This window comes from Monopterus albus, unplaced genomic scaffold (assembly GCF_001952655.1).
Source record: "Monopterus albus unplaced genomic scaffold, M_albus_1.0 scaffold34.1, whole genome shotgun sequence".
Taxonomy (NCBI): Eukaryota; Metazoa; Chordata; class Actinopteri; order Synbranchiformes; family Synbranchidae; genus Monopterus; species Monopterus albus.
The window spans coordinates 2,390,240-2,408,159 of NW_018127914.1; the positions used below are offsets into that span (position 1 = coordinate 2,390,240).

At 42.2% G+C, this 17,920-nt stretch overlaps 1 protein-coding gene across 1 annotated transcript in view; it reads left to right on the top strand.

Moving 5' to 3' along the window:
- Positions 1–17,691, top strand: part of akap9 (A kinase (PRKA) anchor protein 9) — a 56,889-nt gene extending 39,198 nt beyond the window's left edge. Inside the window, exons 27-58 of the mRNA XM_020597497.1 lie at positions 137–369; positions 1,001–1,120; positions 2,640–2,816; positions 3,333–3,437; positions 3,970–4,122; positions 4,605–4,691; positions 5,134–6,171; positions 6,636–6,773; positions 6,863–6,907; positions 6,997–7,137; positions 7,774–7,818; positions 8,014–8,859; positions 9,428–9,485; positions 10,059–10,180; positions 10,473–10,661; positions 10,812–10,979; positions 11,312–11,417; positions 11,735–11,930; positions 12,344–12,494; positions 12,635–12,979; positions 13,183–13,479; positions 13,612–13,844; positions 14,269–14,374; positions 14,612–14,797; positions 15,124–15,327; positions 15,447–15,645; positions 15,720–15,883; positions 16,051–16,283; positions 16,400–16,494; positions 16,585–16,720; positions 16,856–16,986; positions 17,605–17,691. Coding sequence (XP_020453153.1) covers positions 137–369; positions 1,001–1,120; positions 2,640–2,816; positions 3,333–3,437; positions 3,970–4,122; positions 4,605–4,691; positions 5,134–6,171; positions 6,636–6,773; positions 6,863–6,907; positions 6,997–7,137; positions 7,774–7,818; positions 8,014–8,859; positions 9,428–9,485; positions 10,059–10,180; positions 10,473–10,661; positions 10,812–10,979; positions 11,312–11,417; positions 11,735–11,930; positions 12,344–12,494; positions 12,635–12,979; positions 13,183–13,479; positions 13,612–13,844; positions 14,269–14,374; positions 14,612–14,797; positions 15,124–15,327; positions 15,447–15,645; positions 15,720–15,883; positions 16,051–16,283; positions 16,400–16,494; positions 16,585–16,720; positions 16,856–16,986; positions 17,605–17,648 — 6,491 coding nt within the window. The 3' untranslated portion in view covers positions 17,649–17,691. The remainder of the gene's footprint in view (positions 1–136; positions 370–1,000; positions 1,121–2,639; positions 2,817–3,332; positions 3,438–3,969; positions 4,123–4,604; positions 4,692–5,133; positions 6,172–6,635; positions 6,774–6,862; positions 6,908–6,996; positions 7,138–7,773; positions 7,819–8,013; positions 8,860–9,427; positions 9,486–10,058; positions 10,181–10,472; positions 10,662–10,811; positions 10,980–11,311; positions 11,418–11,734; positions 11,931–12,343; positions 12,495–12,634; positions 12,980–13,182; positions 13,480–13,611; positions 13,845–14,268; positions 14,375–14,611; positions 14,798–15,123; positions 15,328–15,446; positions 15,646–15,719; positions 15,884–16,050; positions 16,284–16,399; positions 16,495–16,584; positions 16,721–16,855; positions 16,987–17,604) is intronic.
- The last annotated feature ends 229 nt before the right edge of the window (positions 17,692–17,920 follow it).

A 17,920-nucleotide genomic window follows, 5' to 3' on the forward strand; every position in this document is an offset into this window, starting at 1 on the left:
ACACTCGTCCGATCCATCTCAGCATCATGTTCAACACCTAAATCAAACCTGTATGACTCAGTAGCTAAAGCTAGCTTCCTTTATTTGCCAGACAGTAACACCTAACCTTTCCTTCATCCTCCGGTGTATCCTGTAGACCTGCTGGAGGAGACAGAGAAGCTGATGAAAGAAAAAGTGGAGGTCCAGCGTCAGGCAGAGAAGGAGAACTCCGACCTCCTGAAACAGGTGAAGCTGCTGGAGGTGGAGCTGGAGGAGCAGGTCAACAGAGTGATTGAGCTGGAGCAGGCTCAGAGGACTGAGAGCGGAGACCTCCAACAGCAGATCCAAGCTCTGGAGAAACAGCTGGAGAAGAACAGACGGTTCCTTGATGTAAGTCGGAAATGGCCTTTAATGTCATGTAGCTGTCCAGTTTGTCTGAGGCAGTTTTATTAAATGTTCTAAATTTTGTAATATGTATGTATATAATAATTTTTGTTCTTTTTTTGGCATCCTTGAATTGTGAACAAGATTTTTATCTTTTAAGTTTTGTGGAAAATTCTAAAAATGATCTATTTCCTGCTTTTCACATGTGAAAATTTTCTGCTTTTCTTTCATCACACACTTAACTAAAATGTTTGGTTAGACAAAAAAAAATGTAATTTGAAGAAATTGTGATGTTTCACTGTTTCCAGATGTTTTAGAGACCGAAAAATTAATAGATGATAATTACAGTAGCAGCTCTAGTTCTAGTTTGGCTAAACCTCTGCTATAGATATAGATATTTCTGTGAACAGTAAAAATGAAAATCCTGATTTAATTTTTGTCATTAAAACATGTTTTTATTGGGTGTTTTTTTTTTTTTTTTTTTTCATTTATCATGCTGTTCCAAATAAGACCAGATTTCTGCAGTTTGTCACGAATATTATCTAGTCCATCACTTTTTTCAATGTTTAATATTTCCATATTTCTTCATTCTTTATTTATCTGTCTCTCGCCACTCTGTCTTTATTTTGTTGTGCAGGAACAAGCTGTGGACCGAGAACATGAGAGGGATTTCTTCCAGCAGGAGATCCAGAAACTGGAGCAGCAGCTGAAGAATCCACAGAAGCTGCAGAGCGGCTCTGAGCAAAGAAACCGAGAGGTAACAGGAGCTCTCTGTTCCTGCCAGAGGACCAGTCAGTAATAGAAATGCTTACTTTCTGGACATAATACAATTGTGGCTACCACAGTGAGCTCAGAGTCACACCGCAGAACAATAGAGCTGGTAGAATTACCTGCGCTGCCCAGAAAATGATACCAAATAGTGGGAGTGTTAACACAGGAAAAAGCCAGAGAGTGAAATTAATGTTTTTTTTTTATTCCTTTGTAAGTTACATAATGGTGGGTTTCATTTCTGTAATCATCAAATAGACTGGGAGTGAGGTCTGAGACCTGCTAATGTAAATCACTGCACTGATGCGGCTTTTACTAACATATATTTTGTCAAAAATACCGTCGTACTGTTTGTATTATGTGCATTTTGCCAGAAGGACAATTACATGGTATATCAAATTTCAGAAGTGAATGCTAATGTCATGAGATCCTGACTGATTCGATTTGCTCAGCCCTAACTGGAGACAGTTTATGAGCTGAAAACAACTCTGTTTTGGTTTTATGGCAGTTATTGGTTCAGGTGAAGATGAGTTCATGCTCAGTGGAATCATAGTGTCCTTTGTCCTTTCCTATATGACTGGCTTTAGCTTCACTGATCTGTTCTTGTTTTGCCCCTGCTCCTCAGCTCACACTAGCAGTTTGCTCCCTGTAGACAAAGATGTGAAAGCTGTGATTGCATCTTTGATTTGTGCTATATTTGCTACTAGTTCTGTGGTTTTGTGTTTATACCATATTGTATATATATTCTGCTTTAAAATCACAGACTAAGACTCCAGAGATCACTTCTGCCATTTCTATAATATAAAGACTCCTTACACATTTTTAATCACTAAGTGCTTTTTCTTCCTCTGCTCCCTCCTTTTTGCCCTTGAACTCTCCATCCACTGATCCTTTTTGACTCTGCCTTCATTCTCTCATGGCCATTGCAGGTGGATGGAGTAACCTTTAAGGTATTTGCTTCTACAGTAGCTACATGTAGAATGAAGTCTCCCACAGAGAGCAATTGAATAAAATCCCAGTTTTCTGTTGCACAAGATTCTTAATAAAACGTTTTTAATGTGACGAAGTCAGTCAGTCCTTGACCTTTTGTTTAATCCAGCAGGAGAAACAGTTTACCATCAGGGTACTGTTTCTACAACAAGCACATATGATTTTTCATTTCCCAGTTCTTAGTTCACCCTAAACAAGTCCCCTTCCTGTTGACCCCTCTTCCTCCTCCCAATTGATCTGCTGATGTTTTCCCGTCTCACAGATGGAACAGTTACCTGCCTCCTACTACTCTGTTGTTTGTGTCCCTTGAATGAAGTCTCTCTCTCCCAGCACTTTGTCCCTGCACCTCTTTTCACTCCCAGCCCCCTCCTTTCTCAGGTGGATCAGCTGACCTCCCAGCTAGCTGTACATGTACCAGCTATGTTGTAGCGAGTGGTGTCTGAGAACGAATCTCATTAAATGATTCCTCCTTTCTCTCTCCCTCTCCCCTCGTCTCTCTCTGTTCATCTCTCTGCCAGGTGGACCAGCTGACCTCCCAGCTGAAGGAGAAGGCGGATTGGTGCAGTGAGCTGCTGCTCAGCTCAGAGCAACTGCGTCGTGAGTTGGGAGAGCGCGACGAAGAGATTGACAAACTGGAGAGCCGCATCCGTGAGCTGGAGCAGGCCCTGCTGGCCAGCACTGAGTCCCTGGAAAAGGTTAGGGGGAAGAGGGGGGTGAAGGATGTGCTGGAGACTGAAACAGAGACAGCAAGAGAGGAAAACCTGAAAAATGGCAGTGGAGCGTGGCAAAGACTGTGTGTGAGAGTATGTAAATGAGGTGACAGCTAGTGCACAATTGGGAGGAGGGACAGGGCACACAAAGAGGGAGAACAATGTGTGGGTGTGTCTACTTCAGTCACTTCGGCAGTTTTCTGTTGGTGATGACACTGAGCTATGGCTAGCAACTGTCAAGACTGCCCCCCAGTGTTTGTGGAGGGCTGCGGTGAGTGGACAAAAAGAGCACTGAAATAAATGCTCCTTTGTGTTGTTCTGCTGCTGCTCAGCTGACAAATTGTAAATTGAATTATACAGACTACAGTGAGTGCGGATGAAGTGCATTTTTTTCGAATTTAAGCCTATGTTCAGTGACAAGACTTCGTTCTTGCATGTCTTTGCACATGTTTTAAATAACTGCAGATTTCATATTTAGGTTTTTATGTGTTTGTGTTGCAGGTTGACCAAAAGAAGCAGCATGCACCCATCACAGAGGCCAGACACGCCACACTGGAGGCTCAGTTACAGACAGAGAGAGAAGCTCTGGAGCGCAAAGAGAAGGAGGTAGTTTATGCTTTGAGGCTTTTTTGAAGTAGTGAATCTGGTCATTTGTGTATCAGTTTTCAATACACATGATTAGGTCTTTGATAGGGAACAGTTACATGAAGTCGATGTACATACATTTATTAAGTAGTGTATTATTTGCTTACTTTAAACACTGGTACTTGTATTATTATGTATATTATATTTGTGTGTATAGAAAGTTGTAACTTATCTATAAGTTATAATAAATTAATTCTACTAAAGTTAAATGAGCGCACATTTAAAGAATCTTTCAAAACAAATGGAAGTATTTACCTCCTTTATGCAAAGGACTAAAACATGAAAAACACATGCAGGAAAGAATTATTGCTGCTGCAGTATCTTATGCTGCAGACCTTTGATATAAAGGGCTGTTTTCTGTTTAATTACAGGAATAATAAACATTTAGTAGTTAAGAAAACAGCAGAGAAAATCTATTTTCTGAAGTGCATTATTCTTTACAGTCTTGTGGTGCCTTTTCTGAAGTGCTTGTCATGTTTGCCTGACAACTCAGATCTGTAACCTAGAGGAGCAGCTGGAGCAGTTCAGAGAGGAGCTGGAAAATAAGAGCGAGGAGGTGCAGCAGCTTCACATGCAGCTGGAGATCCAGAGGAAGGAGATCAGCAGCCAGCGGCAATATCTAGAAACAAGGGACAACATGCTGAAGGTAAACTTCAGACAGGACTGTGAAATCTGACTGTCAGACAGACAGTAGTCACTTTTTGTATTAATAAATTGTACTTGCAAACTGTTGTACTAAAGAGTTAAGAGACAAATCACTTGTTATTGGTGACTTTAAAACTATCTGACATTGCCTGATAAGCTTTCACTATGTAGAATCAACAGAGGTTTGGCCTAATCACATAACCTTGTTTCAGTATTAAATATATGCCACTATTGTTGACATATAGCATTATATTTCTGCTCACAAACAGGTTCAAGTGCTCTTTCTTTAAATTTATTTGTTGCTAATTTTAGTTTGTACATTTTAGGATATTTTGCCCATTGTTCTGCTGCTGCGACACATTTCCTCTTTGACTCAGTTTTTGAACCTGCAGTAGTCCGCCAGTAGTCAAGGCTGACTCTGAGTGGACCTCTCACGTGACATGTTTATTAATAGCCATCACATTATAATCTCTGATTTTGAAGGCAATGGGGGAGAAGGACAGGGCAATAGCACTTCTTAATGAGCAAATCACTAAGCTTCAACACACGGAAAGAGCCTCTGATAACAAGGTAATGCAATATGTGTGTTCGAAATAGAACCAAAGTCTATTTCGAATACACATAGCTCCATAATAATGCATCAGTGTGTGTGTGTGTGTGTGTGTGTGTGTGTGTGTGTGTTTGTTTCTTTTCTGTACGCTTTTATTTTTGTTGGCTTCATTTTTTTGTTTTTGTTGGGCTTTTTTTTCCTGCTTGTTTTGTCTCAGTAAATAGGACCATCTTTTGTTGTGAGGCGATCATTTGCTTCTGTGAGGTGAATTATTAAACCTCAGAGTCTCTATAGACTGGTTATAATCTGATAAACTTTGGAATTTTTAAATAAAAATGAAAACTCAAAGGATGTTGCCAAGCACAGCAGGGACTCAGAGGTTTAACTGAATACCGGGATAGCCATGGACTCCTTGATTCTGATATTTGTATGGCTTAATGATATTTATATCTTACTCTTTAGGAAATTGATGAGAGGGATAAGCTAATACAAGACTTGGAGTCGCAGGTGGAGTGTCTGCGGAGTGAACTAGACCGCCTGAAAAGGAATAACGAAGAGGAGCTTGACCAACTGAACGCAGTCATCGACAAGCTTCAGCAGCAGGAACTGGCCAATATCGAGCAGAAACCGACTACAGAGGAGGATGAGGACACTAAGCCAGAGAACGAAATGTGGGGGCCAAGCAAAGAGGAATATGATGAAATGAAGCAGAGAATGGACATAGCCACCAAAGAGCTCAATACACTGAAAACTGAACACAGCAAGCTGCTGGACACATATCTGCGCTTGAAAGACAGTTCAGAATCTTTAGCTGAAACAGAAAAACTGCAACACTCACAGGGTGAACTTGAAGAAATGCTGAGGGAGAAAACTGCCGGTCTTCTAGTCCTGCAGGCCCAGGTACAAGCTCTAGAGCACAGTGCAACGTCCAGAGTGGAAGAGCTAAGGATCCGTATCCAGGAGCTTGAGGACTTGGTTGCTGAAAAGGACTGCGAGTTAAGCCGCTGTCGCCTCCTTGCAGAGCAAATGAAAGGTTATGCAGATAGCCTCCAACAGAAGGTCTCTACTGTGGAGGAAAATTTGAGGGAGAAAGTGGCTGCATCACTGGCCACCCAACCCGCCCTGGAGGCCTTCCAACAGCAAGAGTCACAGGGATCCAAAGAAAACCAGGATCTTCAGAGACGTGCAGAGCCACATGTGAGGCCAAATGTGGAACCACATGATTATGACCTCGGTGACTCTGGTATTCTTCAAATGGATTTCAGTGGACTTGGCCAAGTGAAACAAGCTCCCCCAGGGAAGGTGACAGATCTGACACAGAAGCTTCGGGAGCTGGAGGTGGAACTCAGTGGGATGCAGAAAGACCAGGAGCACCAGCAGCAGCTGCTCTCCAGCTCTGAGGAGGAGGTGCTGGAGTACGAGAGGAGGCTGGCTGTGCTCATGGACATGCTCAGTCAGATGAAGGCCAGGACTCACCCGAGGTCCTCATCGACTGGGGAGGTAAGATTTTCTTTTGAGCTTGGCCAAGAAGTCCCACACACAACCTCCTGGACAACCACAAAGCAAAAAATGAATATGAATATTTCCCAATTATTACAGCCTTTAAAGGCTGTAATTGCTAGTTATTGATAGGAAATTTACAAAGAGACTCTAAAATATTAAGATGTGCTGATTAAAGGTAATTTCTTTGCAAATTTAACATGTGACTGAAAGGGATAGCTAGTACAAATGGGTTTCTAATGGACATACACCATGAAAATACAGGGGAAACTTTTAGTTGTCATATACTGTTGTTTTACTAGATTATATTTTAATCAAACTGATCAAATAAAATATTATTAATGTGTAAAATGTCACCAATAGGGTTAAAACAGTCTCCAACCACCAGAATTGCAGTTTAAGTGAAAGTGAATAGTCTCTTGTGAACTGCACCTCTGAGTTTGAATCTTCTTACTTGTTACCAGGTCTCCTCTGCTGTTGATCAGTCCACTGTGTCAGAGCTTCTTCAGGAGTTGCGAGAGGTCAGAGACGAAGCCTCGGCCACCAAAGAGCAGCTCGACAACTACAAGGAGAGCTGCAGCAGACTTCAAGAGGATCTCCAAGTATGTCATGCTAAACAGTTTCTCAGTGTTCCTACTTCTTGTGAGAGGATTTGCGATGTTTGGTGACTATCACCTGCTTTTCTTTGTAGGAAAAAACAGTGACAGTGGAGAGGCTACAAGACCAACTGCAAAAGGTGGGATGTGATCCTACACAGTTGACATTTTTATAAGCACGCATGCTTACTGGCAAGTCTTTTCTAATACAACAACCTGATCTCTCTAGGTCTCATTTAGTGGCAGTGAAGAGGCCAAGGTGTCTGAGCTTCATCGGGAACTCCTGGAGGCTCAAAATGAGGCAGCTACCACCAAAGAGGAGCTGAACAGCTGCAGAGAGAGCTTGGAGAAACTACAGGAGCTGCTAAAGGTTTCTATAACCACATCTTGTCTTTGGTGCTCACTTCAGTGAAAACCATTTGTAGAACTGTCAGTACTGCAAAAACCAGGTTTTTTTAGTTGTTTGTTTAGCCTTTTTTTTTTTTTTTTTTTTTTTTTTTTTTTTTTTTTTTTTTTTTTTTTTTCCTTGGAACTGACAATTTGATCTCTTGTAATGTTTTATTTAAATAAAGAGTTTGACATATGGGAAATATGTGTAGATGAAATCAGCAACTTAGCATAGTATAAAGGAAATGGGGAAACTTTTCTTCAAAGGTAACAAAAGCCAGAATAACAAGAATAACAATTACAAATTGACATTTTTACAAATTCTTTGTGTGTCCGTGCGTGTCCATGCGTGTCCGTGCGTGTCCATGCGTGTGTGCGTGCGCAATGGTTTTAAGTATAATGTGCAAATTAATGAGCTTTAGAGGAACTGGCAGGCGGATTTTGTAACCTTTTAACAGAACCAAATTAGCTGTTTCCCTGTGTTAAGAGACTTTATGCTAAGCTAAGTGGCTGCTGACTGTAGTATCACCTTTATTGTAACTGCTCTTTTAGTTTGCCAACCATGTATGAAAGTATTTATTTGTACACATTTTAATTACATGCTGTTGTGTTTTTAAAGGAACGTGAAATGACAATTGCTCAACTTAAAGGAGAACTTTTCCAAGTAAGTTGGAAAAGTTTTAACTTCATTTTATTACTTTTTTTTTTTTTTTTTGGTGAAATTTGATGTGCCATATTAGCAGTGTATCTATATTTGTCTGAAAATCATAGGATTGTTGGTTTTTATGAAAATGCGATATCATCTGATGATACCTGGTGGTATGTACAGTATTTGACCCTCTGCCTAACTGTCCACAAGGTAAAATCAGAAGAAGACAGAGGTGACATGACTGAGCTTCTCCAGGAGCTCCAGGAGGTCAAGGAGGATGCAGCGTCCACCAAAGAAGAACTCAGCAGCTCTATGCAGCATAATGAGAAGCTTAAAGAAGAGCTCAAAGTCCATGAAGTTTCCATTTCTAAACTCACACAGGATCTCCAGGAGGTGAGAAAGAATGTGGATACCACCAAAGAAGAACTCAATAGCTACAGGTTGCACAATGAAGAACTACAAGTTGAACTGCAGGACCGTGAACTGTTCATTTCTAAGCTCAAAGAGGAGCTGCAGGAGGTACAAGCAGCCTTGATGAAGACAGCAGACTCTGGCCCTCCATCTCCCTCTCCTTCTCCCTCCCCCTCCCCATCTCCTCAGCCTCAGTCCTTGACTTCTTCCTCCACCGCCCAGCCCAAAAGGAAAGGAGGCAAACAGCTGGTTGGTAAGGGAAGCAGTGCCAAAGATAAATCATCTTTGTCCAGGAAGAACTCTGCCTCTTCCAGCCAGGCCTCCAGCAAATCTCACAGCCCACGGCTAAACAGCAGCTCTGAGCAGGAACACGTAGCCATAACAGACTCGTTCACACAAACCGAACCTCTCCAAATGTCTGATCTCAGTCCGGAAAGCAAGTCTGCCACCAAAGAGGAGATGGAGGAGGTGATCGGAGAGTTCCAGGAAAAGATTATACAGATGCAGGAGCTCCATGCAGCAGAAATCCTGGACATGGAGGCTCGGCATATTTCGGAGAGTGAGAACCTGCGGAGGGACACACAGGCCCTGGAGGACGAGTGCAAAGCTCTCAAGGCCATCATTGACAAACTACGTTCTACTGAGGTGAGGGCAGCAAACAACACAGAAGGTGTTGGATGATATTTAAGTCCTGAATGTATTTACAGAGTATCTAGAGTAAAGGCTTCATCCTCTAAGTCTGTTTTGTGAAAGAATGTGCAGAGCTTTCTGTTTTGTTGACATTATGGATTTTGAAGCTGTATTTATGAACTAGTGCGTTTCAGTTTGTTTTTAAACTGCCATATTTAAAATTACAGCATGTGTGATATGTGCTGCACCCACATCTATATACATACTGCGCTACACAATGGGCGATAGTTTTTAGTTGTTGCATGAATCGGAACTAAGTTCTGCATTTAGAGCTGCAACTAATATTTTTCATTATTGATTCATTTGTGAATTATTTTTTACAACCAAACAAATATTTAATCCACAAAAAGTCAGAAAATGTTATCAGATTCCAAATTTTTTCCAACTAATAGCCCAAAAATAATCATAATGTTTTTAAGTTACATGCTGAGCAAGAAAACATCATTGTCATGTGTAATTCAGGAAAAAAAAGCTGTGTAATTAATAAAAAAAAAAGATTTGCATCGTATTTCATCCTTTCTAGGCCCCTACATCAAGACAGGACCATCCTCTGCCACAGTTCAAAGATGGATACACCAGTGGTAAGATTCAACACGTTCATTACTCCAAGTCCTCTGTTCATATTAGTGCTTCAGATGTTTCAGATCTGTTTTCAACTAGATTAAATTCTTTGAATTTTGGTAACCAAAACTACACTGAACTGAAAGTGGTAACGCATTTGACATCAGTGTCCATGTGTTTTGAGTTTGTGATTGAATAAACAATTTACAGAAATAATCAGAGCACTATAGACAACATAGTCTGAGAGTCAACAACATAGTCTGTTTTCTACCTCAGGGTGTTTCTGTTCTTACTTTATGTGGCAATAGAGCACAACAGTTTATTTTACTACAGTTCCCAAAGCTTTAAATGTTGTTCTTTGAGTACCTTTTCATAATAAATATATTCAGAATAGCAAGTCTTGACCTCTAGTGTTAATTTCATACATCTATTAGCACTGACATTAATTTTTATGCTGTGATGCCGGACCTGTCATGTGGAAACAGGGGAAACACTGAACCTTAAGATCATCTTGTCAGTCAAATACAAATGCTCTGTGGTCATTAACCAGTTTTCATTTATTTTGTTTCAAGAAAGTTTTTATCCTCTTGCAGACAGCAGCTCAGACTACAGCCAGCGGACTGGATATGACCTCCCAAGTTTGCAGCAGGAGTTTAGGACGACTCCAGAGGGCGCCAGGAGAGAAACTGATGACCCACTCCCTGACAGGATTAAGGTACAGCCTCCACTTATTATAGACATCAGCCTAGAGCTCAGAAAAATGATACAAGACTTTTAGTTTTTATAGTGATGAAAACATTGATATCTACATTAATGCAGCTGAAGCTGATACCCATCGTTCATAGGTTATTGACAGGGAAATTATGTATTGTGCATTGTTTATGTGTTTGCCTAGTGTATATGTAAGCTTTACTGGCAATATGTCTCTGAATGGCTTTTTCACTTCTTTGTGAACTGGAAAAGAATTAAGGTATTTACAGCAGCATTTTTGTGTGATGTTTGTTTAGACGTTGCTCCGTGAGGTGCACCAGGAGGGCATGCAGGTACTTTCTTTGTCAGAGATTCCTCTATCTGAAGGTGAGCCAGGCAGCCAGTTCAGCACCCAAGGCCTGGTGAAGGAAAGAGATGCTTTGCTGGCAACTGTGGAGTCTCTCAAAGGCCTCATCACTCAGATGCAGACACACAGAGAACCACAGGTAGAAGAAAGGGCCTTCATAGCAGTTTGTTTCAGCAAATCGATGAAGTTCAAAGCATGATTTAAATGTCAACCCTTTGTCATGTCACACTGATGACTTATCTTCTGTCTGTTCTCATGGATTTATTCGTGTGTCTCTGACTTGCTGTAGACATCAGGCAGTGTGGAGTGGCGTGCTGAGCTCCTGGACGCAGTGCGACAGGTGTTTCTGAGGGAACGAGGCGTGCTAAAAAGTGCCCTCTACAGCCAGTTAGACCTGCTGGACACCAGTGATGCCATCATCCACCTCAATCAGCTGGAGCGCAGACTGGCTGAACAGGTCAGTTCACAGTTCAGAAACAGAATCTGTAATGTGGCACTGAATTCCCTAAAAAAAAAAATATGATTGCTGCACACACTACACATACATGGGGGTTAAACATGAAGCTGTAAGGGAAAGATACTTAATATATGCATTTCATAAATCCATTATTGTTAAAACACATTACTGGCATGATCCATAGTATTTACTACAAAAGAAATTAAGTCAAATTGAACTGGTTTTCTATTAAAGCTACCATGTGAAGTTTCAGACCTTTCTTCTCCTTTGTCATCATTTGAAATAGCCAGTAACCAAACAGGTGTTGTTTCTGTGACGTTTCTGTGTTTCAGGACGCCCGCCACAGAGAGGCAATGGATTCACTCCACACTGCAGAGAGGTCCAGTCTCATCGCTGAGATTCATCAGCTCCGTGGTCAATTAGAACGGCTTCATCAAGGTGAACCAGTTGAAAGAATCTCAAAAAGATCTTATTATTGATATGTTTAACTGCAGAGAAGTATCTTACAACATTGTCTAATTTGTCAAATTTATTTATATAGCACTTTAAAACAACATCCAGTTGACCAAAGTACTTTACATAGCAGAATAAAACCACAATAAATGACTAAAATAGAATAAATAAGATCAGTGCAAAAAATAAAACAGCACAATAACACAGATGCACAGATGACATACATTCAATAAATTAAAATTATAATGAATTAATTAATGTGTCTGTTGAGTTAGATGTTTTTTCTATTTGTTGTCATTCAGGTGCCCAGTCTGTTCCATCTTTAGCTGGTGAATGTAGCGTGAAGGAGCAGAGGGAGGGAGGAAGAGCTGATGGAGCAGCGGAAGCTGACAGGGTGCTGCTGGAGGAGCTGAAGGGTGAACTTTCCCAGACTAAACTTGAGCTGGAAGCAACGCTCAAGGCTCAGCACAAACACCTCAAGGAGCTGGACACACTCAGGTTGGACATGGTGCTGGTTCACAGATGTGTATCCAACGAACCTCGATGCGTTTTGGTTCCTACTAGAGTAAGAATATCTTGATAGAGATGTACTTTAACGGGTATTTCAGTGACTGGAGATGGAATATTAAAAATTTTAGGTTGCACCTTTTTGTGCTTACTGAAATGTTGAAACAACCTGATAATTCACACAAAAAAATTGATTAATTTTGTCAAACATATTTTTAAAAACTTTTCAAATTTAGTCAATATTCGGCTCCTTAAGGAACCAGTTCTTTAACATTTGCATCAGTGGATGTTTGCTTTTAGTCACAAATGTTTAATATGAAAGAACCCAAACTCAACAACCCTAAAGTCTGTATGGCTAATACATTTATTGACTGTTATCTCATTATGATCATCTTTGTCTACAGGGCAGAGGTGTCGCAGAGAGTTGCTGAGGTGGATGCACTCACTGACCAGCTAACAGAGGAGAGGAAGACATCTAGAGATCTTCAGTGGGCCATGGAGAAGGAGAAGTGTCGAACTGGGAGGACTGAGGAGCGCAAGCAAGAAGAGCTGGAGGTCAGCATAGTGTAGCTCCTGGGGCATTTACATTGGAGCCACTATGAAAAGTTTGACATTTTATTGTCTAAGAGTTACCATAACTATGTCAGCTTTATTATTATCATTTTTAAAATTTGTGTTTTTGTTGTCCCCTCCAGGACCTTAACCTCACTCTGGAGGAGCAGAAGAGCCTCATCTCCCAGCTGACCTCAGCCTTGGACCAGGAACGCCAGGACTCTTCCCAGCTCTCCCAGCGGGCTGATCAGGAACGTCTGAGTCTCCACAGACACCTCCAGGAGCTCCAGGTCCAGTTGGAGACAGAGCGAGCCAAGGCCCAGGAGATCAGCACTGCGCTGGAGAGAGAGAGGGAGCTTCGGGCTGGTGTCTCCTCTGACAGCGGTCCTTCCACTGAGAAGCGGGTCGTGGAGGGCATGAGGGGGCTCGAAGAGGAAGAGAGTATGCTGGAAAGACTCCATAGGGAGCTGGATGACAAGCACACACAGGTGGGATATTTGTAGTTCTCTGTATTTTATTGACTGTACAGGATAGAAGACAACAAACGTGTTGTTTGCTTCATTGTCAACATTAGGCATTTATCTTGTATCATGAATTCGTTAATGATGGCTCTTTGTAAAACTTTAAAACAAGTCTTTGACCCCATGAGTGCTCACAGGCTGACTACTTTTTTTTTATCTTTCTTCTGCAGGTGGTGCATCTCCTCAGTCAGATGGAGGCCCAGAGGCTCGAGGTGGTGAGAAAAGAGGAGGAGCTGACTTTAGCAAGTCAGAGGTCGAGACAGGACAAGGAGGCGCTGCTGAAAGCTCAGGCTCAGCTGGAGAACCTGGAGGCACAAATGTGTGAGGCCCAAGAGCAGCTGGAGAGAGAGCTACAGAGGAGGAGAAGCTTAGAAGAAGAGAAGGAGAGGCTGGAGGAAATGTTAAATCAGTTAGGAGAGAAAAGAGGGGAGAGGGGGACTGAACCTCAGCAGGCTGACAGCCACAGTGTGAGTATCAGCTATCAGTTCACACTCCAGTAATTTTCACTCACTTTGTTGTAACTGTTTTATACTGAGCAGTCCGTTTTTATCTAGTTTCATAACACCGTTTTAGCATTAAGTCTAGCTCATCTGTTTAAGCTGCAGGCTGCCTGGCACAGTGACTCCTCAGATCGCACTAAAGACTGGGTTTTCCAGCAGAAGCATGGAAATGTTCAGTCTGCCAGCTCTATCACATCTCCCCAGGAGGTCACTCCAGCAGGTCACGCCAGTGGACCACATCATGTTCCCTGGCCCATGGTCGACAGGATTGTGGGAAAGCTCCAACTTATTTCCTCAAAGGTTCGCAGCATGGCAAACAAGACTGCTGGCAGGTAATTAAAGCAGCTGCAATCAGTATCTTTATATTATCAGTGGATGAAATGGTTTAATGTGAAAGGGGTTGCCTGTCATGACAAACCCACAGAAAACTGTTTCCTAACTCTGCAGCTCCCCCAAGTCTATACAGCCTTTTAGCATCTTTCAGCTTGTTGTTTTGGCTCTGTTGAGGTTCACTCAGACCACATTAGCTTAGACCACGTTTAATATATCATTTCTGTGTTGACACATTATTTCTGCTCCCATCAAGTGGCCAAAAATGAACCTACTGCAGGTCCAACATTAACTTAGATGATAGCTTATTAAAGCTGCTTTATAGAAAAAACTGTTTATTTTTATATGTTGCATAAACTAGCAACATCTATAAATGTGCAAATGGCATACAGGGCTTATCTAATATGGAAAATGTGCTCTGTACAGGCTGACTGCTGAGGTCGACAGTGGAGAGTTGTCCTGGGTGCAGTCCAGTGTTGATGAAGTCATTACTATGGTGCAGCAAGCCCCTGGTCTACCCTCCACCCCAGAAGTCAGTAGTTTTTGTTTTTTTGTACCTCTTTAGCTTTTGATGTTGTTGCTTCTACACACTAAATATATTTTTGGATTTTCTGGATGAATAAATTCTTGCAAAAAAATAAAATAAAATAAATATTAAGGTGCACGCAAAATTATTTTTGGTCAAAGAAAAATGTTCACTGTATTGATGAACTTAAATGATTGATTTTTCCAGTTTTTTGACACCTGTCGATCTCTGTGTTTCCCTCAGTGTGCATCCCTGCTGGCAGGAGGCTCCTCCAGCTCCCTGACGGAGCGGCTGCTGAGGCAGAACGCCGAGCTCACAGGTTTTGTCAGCCGTCTGACAGAAGAGAAGAACGATCTGAGGAACCATGTGCTCCGCTTAGAAGAAGAGCTCCGACGTTATCGGCAGGCTGGTCTGGGATCAGGAGACAGCGTGAGTAAATGACAGAAAAACATTCTGATAGGAACAAAAACCAGTTCCGAGATCAGGAGCTTAGAGTTCTGCAGTGTGAGTGGGAAATTGGATGTTGTGATAATCAAAGTTAAACGTCTGTAGTAATCCAGGATCTTTCTTTACTGTGGACATATTTGTCTCCTTCATGTAAATGATGCAACAAATTGCATATAATAGACGTGACTGCCACAAAGAAAAGGATTACAGCATTTTTAGACATTTACATTTTTGCTGTGCCATTCAAATGAATGCTACCCTGTATATTAATTAAAAATAAAATCACATTGTTTCATTTCTTCCTGCAGTCCAGTGGCAGGAGAGGACTGTCAAACGTGGATCAGGCAGGTGTGCTGCTTTCCCAGGAGAGGGAGGCTTGGACCCGAGAGAAGATCCGCCTGGAGAAAGCCTTGCATCTGGCTCAGTCCCAAGTGGTCCGACTCAAGGGAGAGATCAGGTCCGATACCCTGAGAGAGATAGTCGAACCTGGGGCTGACAATGCTGCGCTTAAGGTCAGTTAATAACAGCAAAAGGAAAACTAACTCGGCTTAGATAAAATGTCATCTGGCTGCTGTCAAGAAAATCTTATCCTCTGACTTCTTTTCCCTTCTTCTCTATCTTTGGCAAACAGAGGATGTACGGGAAGTACCTGAGGTCAGAAAGCTTCCGCAAAGCGCTCATCTACCAGAAGAAGTATCTGCTATTATTACTGGGCGGCTTCCAGGAGTGTGAAGAAGCCACGCTGTCACTGCTTTCCAGGATGGGTGGCCGGCCCTCGCTGTCCAGCCTGGAATCCCTGAGCCAGCGCCGCCGAGGGCTGACACGCTTCCGCTGACCTTTTTCTCGATTTCAAAAGTCAACCGGACGTCTCTCCGAAGAAATAGCTGAGGTGTTTCCCTCTGAGGTGTGCTGCTTTCCCAGGAGAGGGAGGCTTGGACCCAAGAGAAGATCCGCCTGGAGAAAGCCTTGCATCTGGCTCAGTCCCAAGTGGTCCGACTCAAGGGAGAGATCAGGTCCGATACCCTGAGAGAGATAGTCGAACCTGGGGCTGACAATGCTGCGCTTAAGGTCAGTTAATAACAGCAAAAGGAAAACTAACTCGGCTTAGATAAAATGTCATCTGGCTGCTGTCAAGAAAATCTTATCCTCTGACTTCTTTTCCCTTCTTCTCTATCTTTGGCTTGCAGAGGATGTACGGGAGGTACCTGAGGTCAGAAAGCTTCCGCAAAAAACAGAGGATGTACGGGAAGTACCTGAGGTCAGAAAGCTTCCGCAAAGCGCTCATCTACCAGAAGAAGTATCTGCTATTATTACTGGGCGGCTTCCAGGAGTGTGAAGAAGCCACGCTGTCACTGCTTTCCAGGATGGGTGGCCGGCCCTCGCTGTCCAGCCTGGAATCCCTGAGCCAGCGCCGCCGAGGGCTGACACGCTTCCGCTCTGCTGTCCGAGTCTCTATCGCCCTCTCCAGGTAGGCAGGGGCAGCCCTAGATTTATTGGTTTTTATGAGGGATGGATTGGAGGGACAGAGATTATAGCTGTTATGTTTTCATTAATACTACTTGTTTTTGTTCTTTGTTAATCCAGAATGCGTTTCCTAGTGAAGCGATGGCACAAGGCGACAGGGATGAGCTCCACAGCCTCCTGCAACATCAACAAGAATGGAGTAGGGCAGACATTAGGTGACTAACAGTTCAGGTCATATGGTTTCTAGATCTTGGAGAATGTTATTTAGAAGTGATTCTCACTTCATTTTTGTTCATCTGTCTCAGGTACAGAGGTGAGAGACTCCCCATATCTTCACCCAGGCAGCGTGGAAATATACAGAGAAAGAGGAGGAATCTCCAGCAGCAGGGGGCGAAGTGGGCGTGAGTCCCCCAGATCAGCCGTCTCCTCCACACAACAGAGGTACAACAGGGCATCTGTTAAAAATTATCAGTTGATCTTATTTAATCAGTAAAACTCCAGAAATATGGAGTTTTACCGGCATAGATTTACTTTAAAGAGTGTTAATATTTACAGTTGTAAATTGGTGTTGTGTAGGTTCCACATGCCTGGAGACCACGGAGCTCTCACCTGTTCCCACCTGCAGAATTACGACCCCGACCGAGCGCTCACTGACTACATCTCTAGACTGGAGGCCCTGCAGAGGCGGCTAGGGAGTGTGACAGCAGGTAACACACACACTGGGTTTGCAGCACTTTAGGTTGCTGTGAAGTTTCCTCAGTAATCTCTGTAATTCTTTAACACTATATATAGTTATTATAGATGAGAAACCTGGTTTCCCTAATCAGGGTAGGGGATTAGAGAAACCTGACTTCCTCAGCTAGACTTCTCATTTTGAAAATAGTTAATAAATAAAGTCATTTTCCTCAGCAAACTTTTGGCTTCTTGTGAAATTTAGACACAAGGAAAAACCAAAAATCTGCAGCAAACAAAATAAATAACCTATGACTAGGTTAAACTAGCTAAGGTCAGGGCATAATCTTAGGTGCATGGAGTTGATAGAGTCCAGGTCATGTCGTTTCAGCCCTAACTTACATTACAAGCAAACAATTTTGTGCAATTCTCAAACATGTCAATAGCAATTAAAACCCAGTGCACCAGATATATTTTCTTATGAGGCCATAAACACCACAGCAGAGTTGTATGGTCACATTTTAAAGAACTATCTCACATACATAAACATGAAAGACACATTATAATATGTCATCATCCCTAAAAGTGAATTACTGTTTCCTTAACACATGACAGTGGTTTACAACTGTAATTTATGTCTTCTTTTCTCCCAGGTGCTTCTTCATATGCTCAGTTGCACTTTGGCTTGAGAAGATAGATGCTGACAAGTTACCTTGGCTTGAAACTTAGTTGCCTTTTCTCGTGCTGAGCGCTCCTGTTCTCTCTCTCTCTCTCTCTGGTGGGGACTCTCTCTTTCCATGTGGACCAAAAAGAATTTTTTATCTGTGTACGACATGTTGTATTCAGGCTTTTTGTCGCCAGCACTTGAAAAACAGCTATGTTTGTAATTTGATCTGCCTCTTTGTTGTGGATGAAATACAATCATGTATATTTGTCAAATGCTAATTTAAGACCTTGTGATTAATTTAT